Raw genomic sequence first — 14,630 nt, forward strand, 5'->3', positions numbered from 1 at the left:
TGCTGGACTTCGGAGCAAAGGCTGCCGAGTTTGAATCCAGCCAGCTCCAAAAAAACTGGCAAGGGATGGGCTTCGCCAGGTTTCAGATGCCCAAGTATGATGAGCAATCACCAAAAAGATCAGTGCAAGAAGCTTGTCATGACAGCACCCCGATGACTCCACTAGGAGTTAAGGGCACACACACATACTCTCTGTAACTAATATTTTATTTTGCATTTTGTTACTGATTTTTCCTTGTACAACTTCAAAGCACTGCTGTAATGGAATGATCATGCAATGTTTTTACATCTAATAATAATAAACCAATTAATACAAATCATGGCTGTCTGATTAAAAACCATTTATGTACCTAACATTAAACAAGATACTAGGACAAATGACTAAAAGCTTTTCCAGACTAAAGGAGCACATTTAAAGAGATGGGAGATATTCAGGTAAGGATTTCAAGAGGTTATGGGCCGGAAATAGAGAAATGCAAGAGGAAAGCAGGGAGAGCATTCTGCTGATGCCTGACATCTGGCTGTGAAAAATACCAGAAACCTACCAACACCTGATGGGAATAAGCATTCCTCTGGGAAGGAGGAAGGCACATGAAGGTGAAAAATATAGAGCAACAAACACAAAATGCTGAAGGAACGCAGCAGGTCAGGCAGCATCTGCAGAGAGGAATAAACAGCTGATGTTTTAGGCTGAGGAAAGGAAAGGGTAGAAGCCAAGATAATAGTGGGGATGGGAAGGAGTACAAGCTGGCAGGAGATTGGTGAAACCAGGTGAGGGGGGGAAGGTAGGTGGTGGAGGGAGGGTAAGAGGAAGGAATGAAGTGATAAGCTGGGAGCTGATAGATGGGAGAGGGAAAGGCCTATAGAAGGAGTCTGATAGGTGGGGAAGTGGAACATGGGTGAAAGGGAAGGAGAAAAATAAAGTACTGAAATGCATAAAACAAACACTTACCTCATCTATATAAACTGGCTCAGGCTCAGAAGACTGAACATCTTGTACAGTTGTCTCCTCTGGTACCACAACTTTCTCTAGAATCAATACAGAAAATATGGATGCAAGTTGTAATTTCCCAGTCTTAAGCATGCACTACACTGCTGGTCCAGGTTGATGGCACTAGGCAGATAATAGTTCAGCATAAGCTTGGAGTGGAGGGCTTGCTTCTGTGCTGTAGTGTCTATGATTCTATGACTAATCTCACTGTGTCAGTCTCAGAATCATTCTGATTCTCGATACAAACCGTGTTACAGTGAAAATGCACATATCAAATACAGGAGAGAAATCTCTACTCACAGCAAGATGGTAGAGTGGATGAATAGCACCTTTATCCCAGAGCAGAAATAACTAATAAGGGGGCACCAATTTAAGATGATTAGAGGGAAGTACAAGGGGGGGGTGTCAGTAATACGTACTTTCCCCCCAGAGTGTGGTGGGTGCGTGGAACATGTGTGGTGGTAGAGGGAGATATAGGAGGGAGATTAGGACTCTTGGATAGGCAATTGGCTGAAAGAAAAATAAAGGGCTATGTGGAAGGGAAACGTTACATTGATTATGGTGTAGTCTGAAAGGTTGCCAGATCTGGGACAGAAAGACCTGTACTATGTTGTAGTGTCATTATATTCTATGTCATTAACACAGTTAAGTACCATTTCACAAATGAGACAAATGAGTTTCTGACTCAAACTGCAGCAGCCCAGGTTCGAGCATGACCTTGGGGACTTTCCATGTTCGCCCTGTGACTTTAGGTTCCCAGTTTTCTCCGACGTCTGAAAAATATGCAGGATGATGGGTGACTGCTGTAAATTTCCACCAGCTCAAGTGATAGAAGAAAATATATCTGAATTGGAGGATGAGAGGTTCTTAATTGGCAAGGGTGTCAGGAGAAGGCAGGGGAATGGGGTTGAGAGGGAAAATAAATCAACCAAGATTGAATGGCGGAACATACCTGATGGGCCAAGTCACTTAAATCTGCTCCTTTGTATTATGGTCTAAGAAACTGGCTGAGGGGTGTGGATGGCATGTGGTGAGTTAACAGGCATGTAAGCAAAAACCAGTTACAGGAAAATGGGGCATAAAGTAACCTAGCATTAGCTCTGTGGGCTGAATGGACTCCCAAGTCAATGAGAAAAAAGGACTCCGCCTCCAGCTTTCAGACATGTAAGACTCAGTTGCTTACTGTCCGCCTTTAATCTCTCCCTTTTCCGATTTAAACTTTGAAATTTCAACTTTATTCAGTCGAATTTGTACAGCAATAGTTATGGCTACTTCAAAGACCACCAGACGAAATATGGACCCGTCTAATGGGAAATCTAAGAAGACCTACAAGTACACAGAAGAACCCCCTTGGGTCAAGAGATTAGAATCTGGAATCAGCACTGAAATAGCTCAACTAAGAGGGAAATTTGAAAAGAAAAAATTGACTCTTTGAGTGTCGTTCTTAAAGAAGTCAATCGAAATGCGGCTGAACTCTCTTCTTGTTTGAAAAAGGTTCAAAAAAGAATCGTGGATTTGGAAGCTCAATCACGTCGGAATAATATTTGAATTGTTGGATTAAAAGAAAAATCAGTATCTGCCGATGCACTGGACTATTTTGCTAAAATGTTTCTGTCTTAATTTCTGGAGGTTTGTTCGCAACTCCTGGAGATCAAATCGGCTTACAGAACTGGTGCTTTAAAATCCTTAGGTGAAGGTAAAAACAGGCATATTGTGGTGCGTTTTCTCCATTTTAGAGATAAGGAACACATTATTAAGCTTACAAGAAAACAAAGAATATTTTCATTTCAAGGCTCAGAAATCCATTTTTTTGATGATTTTCCACGTGAAATTGTGAAACAACGCACTGCTTTTGGTCCTTCCATGAAACTAGCTTTTCAAAAGAAGCTTTTTCCATACTACAGTATCCAGCGAAATTAAGGATCATTATTAAAAATTCTGGAATTCGTATTTTCTATGATCCAGCTGAAGCATTGCATTTTATTAACTCTTTGTCTGACAAGTCCGATGGCAAATCTGAAGTTTGAAGATTGAATGATTTACAATAGTTTGATGGTCTCGTGGTGTAAAGTGAAGAAATTGGAAGATTTGATGGTTATAAAAGTTTTACTTTAAAATGTATATTTATCTCCGAAAAAGTCTGGTTTTAAGGGTTTTAACCTCTGAAGATATAGCCGGAGAACTGTTGAAAGATCGTAGATAATTCTGAACCATTTACTTTTTTTTCTGTAGCATCTAAATGTACCAACTGTTTTTTTTTTGTTTCATATGCTTTTGTAAAGTTTCTTTTAAGTAATTATCTGGATTTTCTTTTGTTTTAAAGTAAGATTGGACAATTTAAAGATAGCCATTTTTTTTCTTCTGTGCAAATATTTCAATGTCGACAAATTTGAAACCTTAAGTTGAATGACTTATAATGGTTTGAGTGTCTCGCGGTGCAAAGACTGATAAAATTGGAAGATCTGATGGTCACAGAAAGTCTTTATTTTAAAATGTATTTTTATTTTTGAAAAAGACTGGCTTGGAGGGTTTCAACCTTAGAAGATATAGTGCGAGAACTGTTGATAGGCTGTAGTTAAGTTTGAACAATCTAGAACTTTTTCTTTGCAGTATTTAAATGAATCAATTGTTTTTTTTATTCCATATGCTTTATTGAAGATTTTTTTAAAGTAATTATTTGGATTTCCTTTTTTTTTAAAGATAGATTTGACAATTTAAAGATGGCGATTGTTTTTCTTTTGTGAAAATATTCCAAGAATTGTTTTGGATGTGTTTTTCTTCCCTTATCTAATATTATGAAGGTTACTTTCAAATTGAAGGTTATTTGCTTTCACAAGAAAAACACTATCCTTCCAAGTTAATTATACTGAGATATATGTTGACTGAAATGAGATTTATATTCGGTAGGGGGAGATAGAGATTACTTTTTAAATTTTTTTTTAAATTCAGCTCGGCAGAGCTGTATTCGCGTCTATGCTTTCCTTGGTGCTTGTGTCGATTGACATCAACTTGTTTCTGGGCTTTGTAGGTGAGGTGGTTGTTTTTTTCTTTTTTTAATCCCCATTATGGAATTCCGGAGCATATGCTAATTATTTTTATTGTTGTTCATCTCCGCCATTTTCGATCACTTTATCCTGACATGTGTCAAACCACATTTTTTTAGATACAAAGTTTCATGATGACACCTAAACAGTTAAATGTTTTAACTTGGAATGTTCGCGGTTGGAATCATCCTATTAAGCGTAAGAAAATATTTAAGGTTATAAATTGATTCCAGCCTGATATAATTTTTGCTCAAGAGACGCATATCAGGTTATGTGATAAAAATCGACTTTTTAAATCTTGGAAGGGTCCTCTATTTCATGCAAATTCCCAGAGTAAAACTAAAGGTGTCTCAATTTTTATCGATTCTAATATTCTTTTTAGTCAGGAGGATACTATAGCTGATATTTATGGTAGATTTTTAATTGTTAAAGGAATTATTTGTAATAAGAAAATGGTTTTGTTTAATATTTATGGACCAAATGTTGATGATCCCTCATTTTTAAAGCCGTTTTTGCTCTATTACCTGATATAAATTAATATATGTTATTAATGGGTGGTGATTTTAATACTTGCTTAAATCCTTTAATGCATACATCATCATCCAAACATCAACTTCCTAACCGTTCTGCATCACTTAATTCCTTTTTAATTGATTATGGTTTAATTGAGTTCTGGAGGCATATGCATCCTAATGATAAAGAATATTCCTTTTTCTCATATGGTCACAATAAATATTCAAGAATTGACTGTTTTATAGTCGACCCTCGACTTTTATGTAATGTTCAGAAATGTGAGTATGATGTAGTTGCTATCTCTGATCATGCTCCTTTAAATTTAATATTTGAATTGAAAGTTGTTGTTTCTACCAGACCATTTTGGCGTTTTCCAGAACATTTATTACAAAGTGCAGAATTTGTTGAGTTTATTGAAACTCAGATAAAAGAGTTCTTTCTCTTTAATAATAAAGGAAATGTCTCTAAGTTATTAATTTGGGATACATTGAAAGCTTATTTACGTAGTCAAATTATATCATATACAGCTAAATTGAAGAAACAAACAAGAATGGAATTAGATAAAATTTCTAAACAAATTAAAGAATTGGATAACATTAATGCAATCTCTCCAAATGTTGTTTCATTTAAAAGAGTAGAACTACAATCACAGTATAACTTATTACTAACATATCCTATTGAAGGATATTTGCTTAAATTGAGAAGTCTATTTTATATCTCTGGGGATAAAAATAATAAGCTCTTAGCTTCCCAACTAAGAGCAGTTGGAGCTAAAAGACAAATTTTAAAGATTCGTAAAAACAATGGAGATATAGTAAGTAACTATGTAAGAAAGAATATTAGTAACACTTTTCAAGATTTTCACTCTGATCTTTACAGATCTCAATTTCCTGCAGATTCTACCAAAATGGAAGCTTTCTTACATAAGATTAAATTTCCACAAATTTCTGATGAAGATCAACAGATGCTTGACGCTCCAATTACCGAGCATGAAATTCAGAAAGCTATTTTATCAATGCAATTTGGTAAAGCTCCCGGTCTTGATGGTTATTTGGTGGAATTTTTCAAAAAATTTGAAAGATTACTTTCTCTGTACCTTTTGGAAATGTTTCATGAATCCTTTGAGAAGGGTAATTTACCTTCTTTTTTTGAAGCATCTATTTCCTTAATTCTTAAAAAAGATAAAGACCCTGTTGAATGTTCATCATATAGACCTATTTTGCTATTAAATGTGGATGCAAAAATTCTTTCTAAAATAATAGCTAATCTCTTGGAAAATATTTTAATTAAAATTATCTCTATGGACCAGACAGGCTTTATTAAAGGCCGTTACTTTTTCTCTAATGTTTGGAGATTGCTGAATATTATTTATTCACCATTATCTAAGTAACCTCAATGTGTTATCTCTCGTTGCAGAAAAGGCATTTGATAGAATTGAGTGGCCATACTTGTTCAAAGTATTAGAGAAATTTGGTTTCGGTAATAATTTTAATAGATGGACTCAAATGATCTATAAGAACCCTACTGCCACGGTCATTACTAACAATTATAGGTCTTCTTTCTTTTCACTTTCTCGTGGTACTAGACAGATGTCCATTAAGCCCTTTATTATTTAATCTTGTAATGGAGCCTTTAGCTATAACATTACGGGAGGCCAAAAACATTCATGGTATTTCTATAAATGGAACCATACATAAGATTTCTCTTTATGCAGATTTTTGATTTTTATTTTGAATCTTGAGGAATCAATTCCTAATCTTTTGGAAACACTTAAAGATTTTGGAAAATTTTCAGGATATAAACAACTTGAATAAAAGTGAATTGTTTCCATTAAATGCTCCTGTTAGTACATATAATGATATTCCTTTTAGAATTGTTAATACATTTAAATATTTAGGTATTATAATTACTAAAAAATAAAAATATCTTTATAAAGTCAATATAGTTCCTCTAGTAGACTCCATGAAATTACTATTTTCTAGATGGAACCCACTTACTCTTTCTTTAATAGGTCGCATCCATGCTGTGATAATGATGATTTTACCTAGATTTTTATATATTTTCCAAAATATACTGTTACGAAGGATGAACAACTCTGATGGGCAGAAGGGTGCAGAGTCGCCCATGCCCCCCCCTTTTGGAGAATCGCAAATCGCTACTATTTCGATGCTGTTATCAAGGAAGTAAGAGAGACAAAGGAAATCTGCCAGGGCAGTTGTTATTGATAACAGCCCATGAAAGTTAATGAGAGAGAGACACAGCTAACAAAAGAGGAGCGGAACCATTGATTACTGCTATTGTCTTTTGGAGAAGGATTGTTTACTTGGTACTGTTCTATTCATTGAAACCCCTCAGGGGGCAACCAGAGTGGGCTGGTTTGATGGGTTACAGCATCCCAACCTGACACCTGAGACCCTGTGAGTGGGGATAAAAGTGAGGCCTGGGGTAACACCCCTCAGACGCACCAGGAGAAACGCTAGTGAGCATCAGAACCCCCACGAGACAGGGTGGGATATCAGAGACCGAACGAAGGGTCAGTAAATTTTAACTCAGTGTTTTGTAGCGAGATGGTGGGGCTTGTGTGTGTGTCCACCTTGCCTGGGTGACGAGTCCACCACAGAAGAACAGCCTAGCTAAAGGACGGAGGGGTCATACGTGAATGGCCACAACAACGACGAATCGACGGATCAAAATCGTAAAGGAAGGTTGGCAAGATAATAGCTGTTACTGTTCACACATTCTCTCTCTCTCTCTCTCTCTCTCCAATTGCAACACATCGGCAAACAACTACCGCAGCCTGCATGAACTGAACTGAACTTTATATTTCCATCTGACAATTCATTATCCCCTAGACAACGATAGAGCTTGTTTCATTAGTGATTGTTATTATACCCACACTTTTAGGTATAGTATTGCTAAAGTATATTCTCTGTATATTCACATTGATATTATTTTGTACATTTCTGCTAATAAATTTTGTTGAAAATAGTATCACCAGACTCCAACGGACACTTCTATCTTTGCTGATAAGACACCCAGTTACAGGGTACGTAACAATACCTATCTTTTTAACTAAAATTTTTTTTTATCAAATTGACTCTCTTATTTCTTCCTTTATTTGGAACAATAAGAGACCAAGAATTAACAAATACCATTTACATAAACCCAAAAAATATGGTGGACTTACTCTTCCTATTTTAAGACTATTATTGGGCTGTAAATATTAGACAATTACGTTTTTGGTTATAGTGGCTCAATAAGAGCCAAAAACCACTTTGGGTTGATTTGGAATTAAAAGCTGTTAAACAATTTCATTTAACTTCAATATTAGGAGCTCCATTACCTTTACAGCTCTCTGAAATTCCAAATTTAAATTTTTACCCGGTTATTAAACAATCTTTACGGATTTGGATTCAGTTTCGTAATTTTTAAAAATTTTAAACAATTTAAGTTGTCTAGTTTTTTTTATATCGAAACTTTTCATTTAAACCTTCAATAACTGACCCCATCTTTCCCCTATGGAAAAATAAAGGATCTGGTTTTTTTACAGATTTATTTTATAATGGTCGACTGATGACTTTTGAAGAGTTAATTAATATTCTCTCGCTCATACACATTTTTTGCAATATTTTCAGGTTAGACATTTTTTACAATATTTACCTAAGTTTCCATACTTACAAGAATCTGATTTGTTGGATACCATTTTGAAATTGAATCCCTTAGTGAAAGGTTCCATTAGCAGAATTTATAATTTACTCCTGATACAAAAAGAGAACCTATCACTAAAGATTAAACAAGATTGGGAGAGAGAACTTAATATGACCTTTGTGAATGAAGATTGGGTTCGAATTTTGAAAAATGTAAATTCTTCTATATGTGCCAATCACTGTCTAATTCAATTTAAAATTGTCCATCGTTATTATTTAACAAAGGAGAGACTATCCGAAATATTTGCTAGTGTAGATAATTATTGTGATAGATGTAAAACAGAAGTAGCTACTTTGTCACATAATCTCTGGTCATGTTCTTCATTAAAACTGTTTTGGAAATCTTTATTTTCTACAATCTCTAAAGCTTTGAAAATTAATTTACAACCTAACAGATTCTATTTGGAATAGTTCTGCATCATATTCAGGGTATTTCATCTTTAGATCAACATGTAATTGCATTTGTTACATTGTTGGCAAGAAGGGCTATTTTATTAAAATGGAAAGATATCTCTTCCCCTACATTAATTGAATGTTTTTCTCAAGTAATGTTATGTCTCAGCTTGGAAAAAATTAGAACTTTTGAACCTCAATTAGATTTTGAGAGAAGATGGGGTTCTTTTACCAAATTATTACCATTTAATTTGAATTATTCTATATGGTTTCCTTCCAATTTTATTATTATTTTTAAAAAATATGAACTGGCGGTTGATGATTTTTTTTCTATATATCTAGATGATGGTTAAACGTATTGCTTCCGGGGGCTTGATTCCTAATGGGTTTTTTTTGTAGTTAATGTTTTTTTTCTCAGTTAGAAGGGGTTCTTTTTTTCCCCCTCCTTTTTTCTATATAAATTTTTTTTCATTTTTATATATTATGATTTTTTTCTTAGCTCTATTAATTGTATACATATTAATTTGCTGAAATTTTGTATTATTCTATAGTTGTAGAAGATTATGTGTTTATAAAAAGATTTTGAAAATGAAAAAATGAGAAAAAGGCAGCAAAACCCACAAATATGGCAAACTCTGGAAGAACTCTGTAACCACTTGGTTTAGAAAATAACTAGGATGGGCAGACCTAGTGAACAAAAGTTTATAATTCAGGAAGAATTCGGCATCCAACTTTCCCTCAAAATGTGCCCACACTGCAGCTGGGATTAATCAGGCAATTTGTTTTCAACACCCTTTACGGGATCACACACAGGTGTGTTGATATGAAAGTCTCTATCTTTTACAACAAGTACCACTGCATCATCTTGGCCACAGAATGAATTAACAAGCCACCTACTCACACTGTTCCCTGATAGGTTAAGTATACAAACAGTAACAACGAGATGAATTTCACTTACCTGGCTCGGGTTCTGTGTTCAGACTAGTTGATACGAAATTTGAAGGAAAAAGCCCAACACCTTTTTTGGTCTCTCCTTTCCACCAGTTGGGGTCACTGCACAAAGATCAAAATATACACATCACTCCACAAGCTTTGATAATGGAGATATTTTGACACTGACAGTAACTTTTGTGATTTAGAATAGTGATGAACATCACCTACAATCTGCTCTCTACCCCGACTTGGGACAATATCCTCAGTCTACATCAAAATCAGCAAAATTCCAAACACAAGAACTACAGCAAGTCATTCACCACCTTTGCAAAGCAATGAAGGCTGGGCAAGAAATGGTACCCTTAGCAGCTACAGCTGCATTACAGAACTCATTTGTTGTCTAATTTAGAGATGTAGCTGAGACAGGCAAAGATGGCATACAGTGCCCATCCTGAATTACATTTACTGTGTGGTAACTGAGCTTCTTCCTGGAACGTCTGCAGTTTATCCGAGAGGATAATTGATGAGGGATTTCCAGGATTTATACCAGGTGATGACGAAGGGGTGGCATAGTAACGTAACAGGCAACTATTACAGGACCAGCAACCGACCTGGGTTCAATTCTGACGCTGTCTGTACACTCTCCCCATGATCATCTGGGTTTCCTCCCACATTCCAAAGATGTATGGGCTAGTAGGTTAATCGGTCACAAAGTTGTAACTTGGGTGACCCAGGCTCATTGGACCGGAAAGACCTGGTACCATGCTGTATCCTCTAAAGGGACAGTGATACATTTCCAAATCAGAAAGGTATGTAACTTGGAGAGGAACCTGCTGGCATAGTGCTCCCAAGAACCTACTATTCTTACCCTATCACAACCTTTCAACATGCCTTTTTCTGCTTGCTACCTCAACCCACACTCAATGCTTTAGGACAAGTTTCTTCACCTCTGCCATTGTCCCATTATTCCCCTTTTGCACCATTTTCTGTAAATAACAGTATTTTATTTAACTGTGCGGCCGCCACAAATTTCACGTGTATCAGTGATAAGCCTTAGATATATGCCATGTTTCCTACACTGCATCAGTGAATACATTTCCATTGTATTCAGTTGTAAATTTAAAATGACCTAAGTTACCATGATAAATAAGACTAGAATACTCCACAGCCAACACCTACCTTCACCATTCAATGAGATCATGGCTGATCTGTAACAAGAGAAAATCTGCAGATGCTGGTAATCCAAGCAACACACACAAAATGTGTGTTGCCAGGCAGCATCCATGGAAACAGTTGACATTTCTGGCTGAGGCCTTTCATCAGGACATGGCTAATCTGTATATAGTTTCATAACCCCAAAAAGCTCACAAATGACTCCCAAGCAGGAAGGTGAAAGGCGAAGCCGATGGGGGGACGGGGGTGAAGTGAGAGGCTGGGAGGTAATGGGTGGAAAAGGTAAAAAGCTAAAGATATACGGACTGAACAGACACAGCTAATCTGCTAGCATTCTTGCTATAACAACTATAGAAGAGGGGATGTTGGGCTCCAATCCCATTGCAATAGAGCACTCAAAGGATAACTTGATTGAAAATTATGTTTTTGTCAATGATACCTGTCATCTAGTATGGTGATTATTTCCCCAGTTTTAAAAGTAAGCTCGTTATCTTCAACTGCCTCAAAGTCATAGAGAGCGCGGACCATGCGCATCTCACTCCTATGGCAGTTCACAGCGCTATCTGCAGATGGATAGAAAGATTTTGTCTCCGTTTGTTGCTGCTTCTGTTCTTGTAAAGAAATTTCAATAGCTGGGGAAAAAGCATAAATTTCTTAATAAATTGTACTGTATATTGTACTCTTTTATCAGTAGAATATTCTTTACTGAGTCAATCAAATCCAATTGTATTTCATCGCATTCAAGCATCCACCAATCATACAATAGAAATTTATCATAAACCTCAAGAATGTGAAGAAATAAACACCAACTCTTCCCATAATAAACAAGACATCAGAGCAGAATTGGACCATTCTGCCCATCATGTTTGCTCCACCATGGCTGATTTATTTTACCTCTCAACCTCAATCTTCCGTCTTTTCCCTAAAACCTTTGACACCCTTACTAATTAAGTCATCAAGATAACATCAAACTAGGCTTTCTATATCTGTACCAACACTTGCTTCCCTTTCAACCATAATCGCAAAAGATACTAAAATATTACATCTGCTTCTTTCATTATTATGAGTTTCTTAGCCACCAGATTCTGCTGGTGTAGTTATACTCAAGTGTGTACACTTGGATCCACTTGTAGATTTAGAAAAAATAGATTTTTCAGACACGGAAGAATATCTTAAGTTATAAACTGCAGGTACTGCCTGCTAAACAAGGGGAGTCTTTTTTTAAATGGGGGAACTGCACAGATGCTGTTGTTAAATGCCATCCAGATGGAAGTAACAATGTGCTATACAAGAGGGTGAGGATTTCCTAACAGTCTAAATCCAGGGTAGTCTACAACTTTAAGAATCTTGGGGCTGATTTGCAACTTTAAATAAAGCAAACATTTAGATAGATGGATATTTCATTGAACCCAAGTAAATTACAGTGTCACAGCAGCATTACAAGTGCACAAGCATAAAAATTTTAGAAGAGAAGAAAGAAAGAATTTTTAAAAAAGTTACCACAAAATCTAACAGGAGGTGGTCATCACTTCCCCGGCTATAGGTAGACTCATTATAGAGCTTAATGGCAAAGAATAAGAATGACTTCATATAGCACTCTTTGAAACAGTGCAGTTGTCAGTCTATTACTAAAAGTGCTGCTCTGTTCAGCCCAGGTGGAATGCAGGGGGTAAGAAATATTGCTGAAAATTGCCAAGATTTTCCATAGGGTCCTTTGTTCTACCAGTCTCCAGTTTGATTCCTATAACAGAGCCACCCTTACTAATCATTTTATTGGCATCATCCATGTTCATGCCATTGCTCCAGCACACCACCACAAAGAAGATTGTACTGGGGACAACAGACTGGTAGAACATATGAAGGAGAGGCCTGCATACTACAGAGGACCTCAGTCTCCTCAGGAAGTAAAGGCAATTTTAGCCCTTCTTGTACACAGCCTCTGTGTTGGTGCTTCTGGTAAGCCAGCAAGTCGTTATCTATTCACTATTCAGACAGTATTCAAGTTGCTATTTAAACCTAACAATTAATATAGTTTTTTTTTCATAAATTCTACTGTACTTCTTTACTTTCCTTTAAGGATCTGCAAGAAAATGAATCTCAAGGTAGTAAATGGTGTTACATGCGTACTTTGATAATAAGTTTACTTTGATTTTAAACCTGTTTGTGCAAATGTCAGGACAAGATATTGGTGAGGCTCATGCTTAGGAACTTGAAGTTTTCAACCTCAGCACAGTTAATATAGACAGGAGCACGTGCTGTTTCCGAAGTCAATACCCAACTCTTTTGTTTTGCCAACTTAGAGAAATAACAGCATGTTACTAAGCTCTCTATCTCTTTCCTACATGCCAAAACATTGTTATTAAGATGCAACTCACTATAGAGGTATCATAAACGAACTCAGGTGGAGTTAGGAGTAGAATCTGGCCATGCAGTTGTGAGTGTACAGGCAGTACAGGACTGGGCCTTGTGGGGCACCAGTGTTGAGAATAATCAAGGGGGTGGTGTTGTGGTCTATCCTTAATGACAACAGTCTGTTGGTCAGGAAGTTAAGGGTTCAGTTGGTTGGGGGTGGGGGGGTGGTTTAACTCCCAGAGTCCAGAGCTTGGTGATGAGTTTGCCAGGACTTGTAATATTTAAGGCAGAACTGCAGTCAATAAACTATAGTTAAGGATGCCTCTTAACTATCCAGGTGCTCCAGAGACAAGTGCAGAGATGGCATCCTTTGACAGTAAGCCTAAGATATCTGTGACTGGAGTTGATACATGTCATGACCAGCCTCCGAAAGCATTTCCTGATAGTAGACATCAGAGCCTCTTATGTTGTTTCAGCTGTAACGGTTACGCAGGGGAGGAGGCACTGGAAGTGGTGTGAAAGAAAACAGAAAACAAACTGAATACCTTCATCTGCAACTAATGCAGTGCTAGATGAGGAACTTGTTCTTACAGAAATGTAGCTCCAGGACAACATCCCATGCATTATCAATCTTCAGACTATGCCACTCAGCTTATGCCAATATTATTCTGTGACTACGTGCTGTGTGTGACTATGCAAATGTTTTGTACCTCAGCCCCAGAGGACCGATGTTTCGTTTAGCTGTATACATGTACAAGGTTGAATGACAATTTGAACTTGAACATCTGTTCAGGGAATACTGCCCACTTCGCTTTGAGGGCCATTATTACATACAAGCCCTACCACAACTGATGGCTGGTCTGAGAATTGATTTTGGACTGGTCTTAGCATCTCTGATATCCTTGTATCTCGATTTCTTATGATCAAGGTCAGGGTCATTTGATTTGAATGCTGCAGATCTGGACCAGTAAGCAGTTGATGTCCTAGATTCATCCATAGCTTCTGGTTTGGGATCAACTGGATTGCCCTCTTTGGCACAGTCCTCAACACAATTGCCAGAGACATGGCAAGTGTCTTCCCACATATGCAGCCCAAACATCTCAAGGACTGACTTTGCTGCTTTTTGCATGGGGGGGGGGGGGGGTGAGAACATTGATACTTTATGCTGAAGTAAGTGGGGAGGATCAATGCTGCTTGTGCACGGGAGGGGGCTTTGGGGTTCTTAACATTTTTTGTCATTCTTTGTGTCTTTCTTCTGTTTTGAGGATATCTGCAGAGAGTAAGAATTTCAGGTTGTATATTGTATACATTCTCTGATATTAAGTGGGACCACTGAAGTACTTCCAGCATTTTCAGCTTTTGTTTGATTATACAGTTTAAGTCAGAGCCAATCAGTTCAGGAAGGAAATTAGGAAATAAGGAAATATTTATTCATACTCAAATCAGTGCACACTAGTTCAATTATTTATTTAAAAATTTAAGAACAGCAATTTTTTTTCTGGCCAACATATTAGGCTAAATGGAA

General features: G+C 36.9%; 1 protein-coding gene across 2 annotated transcripts in view; it reads right to left on the bottom strand.

Annotated features, from left to right (window-relative positions):
* Window positions 1–14,630, bottom strand: part of stam2 (signal transducing adaptor molecule (SH3 domain and ITAM motif) 2) — a 66,617-nt gene that overhangs the window by 15,636 nt on the left and 36,351 nt on the right. For both annotated transcript variants that reach the window (XM_059967661.1, XM_059967660.1), the window contains exons 7-9: window positions 11,193–11,385; window positions 9,606–9,700; window positions 952–1,028 (exon numbers count right to left, since the gene is read on the bottom strand). In XM_059967661.1, the coding sequence (XP_059823644.1) occupies window positions 952–1,028; window positions 9,606–9,700; window positions 11,193–11,385 (365 nt within the window). The remainder of the gene's footprint in view (window positions 1–951; window positions 1,029–9,605; window positions 9,701–11,192; window positions 11,386–14,630) is intronic.

This window comes from Hypanus sabinus, chromosome 4 (assembly GCF_030144855.1).
Source record: "Hypanus sabinus isolate sHypSab1 chromosome 4, sHypSab1.hap1, whole genome shotgun sequence".
Classification (NCBI taxonomy): Eukaryota; Metazoa; Chordata; class Chondrichthyes; order Myliobatiformes; family Dasyatidae; genus Hypanus; species Hypanus sabinus.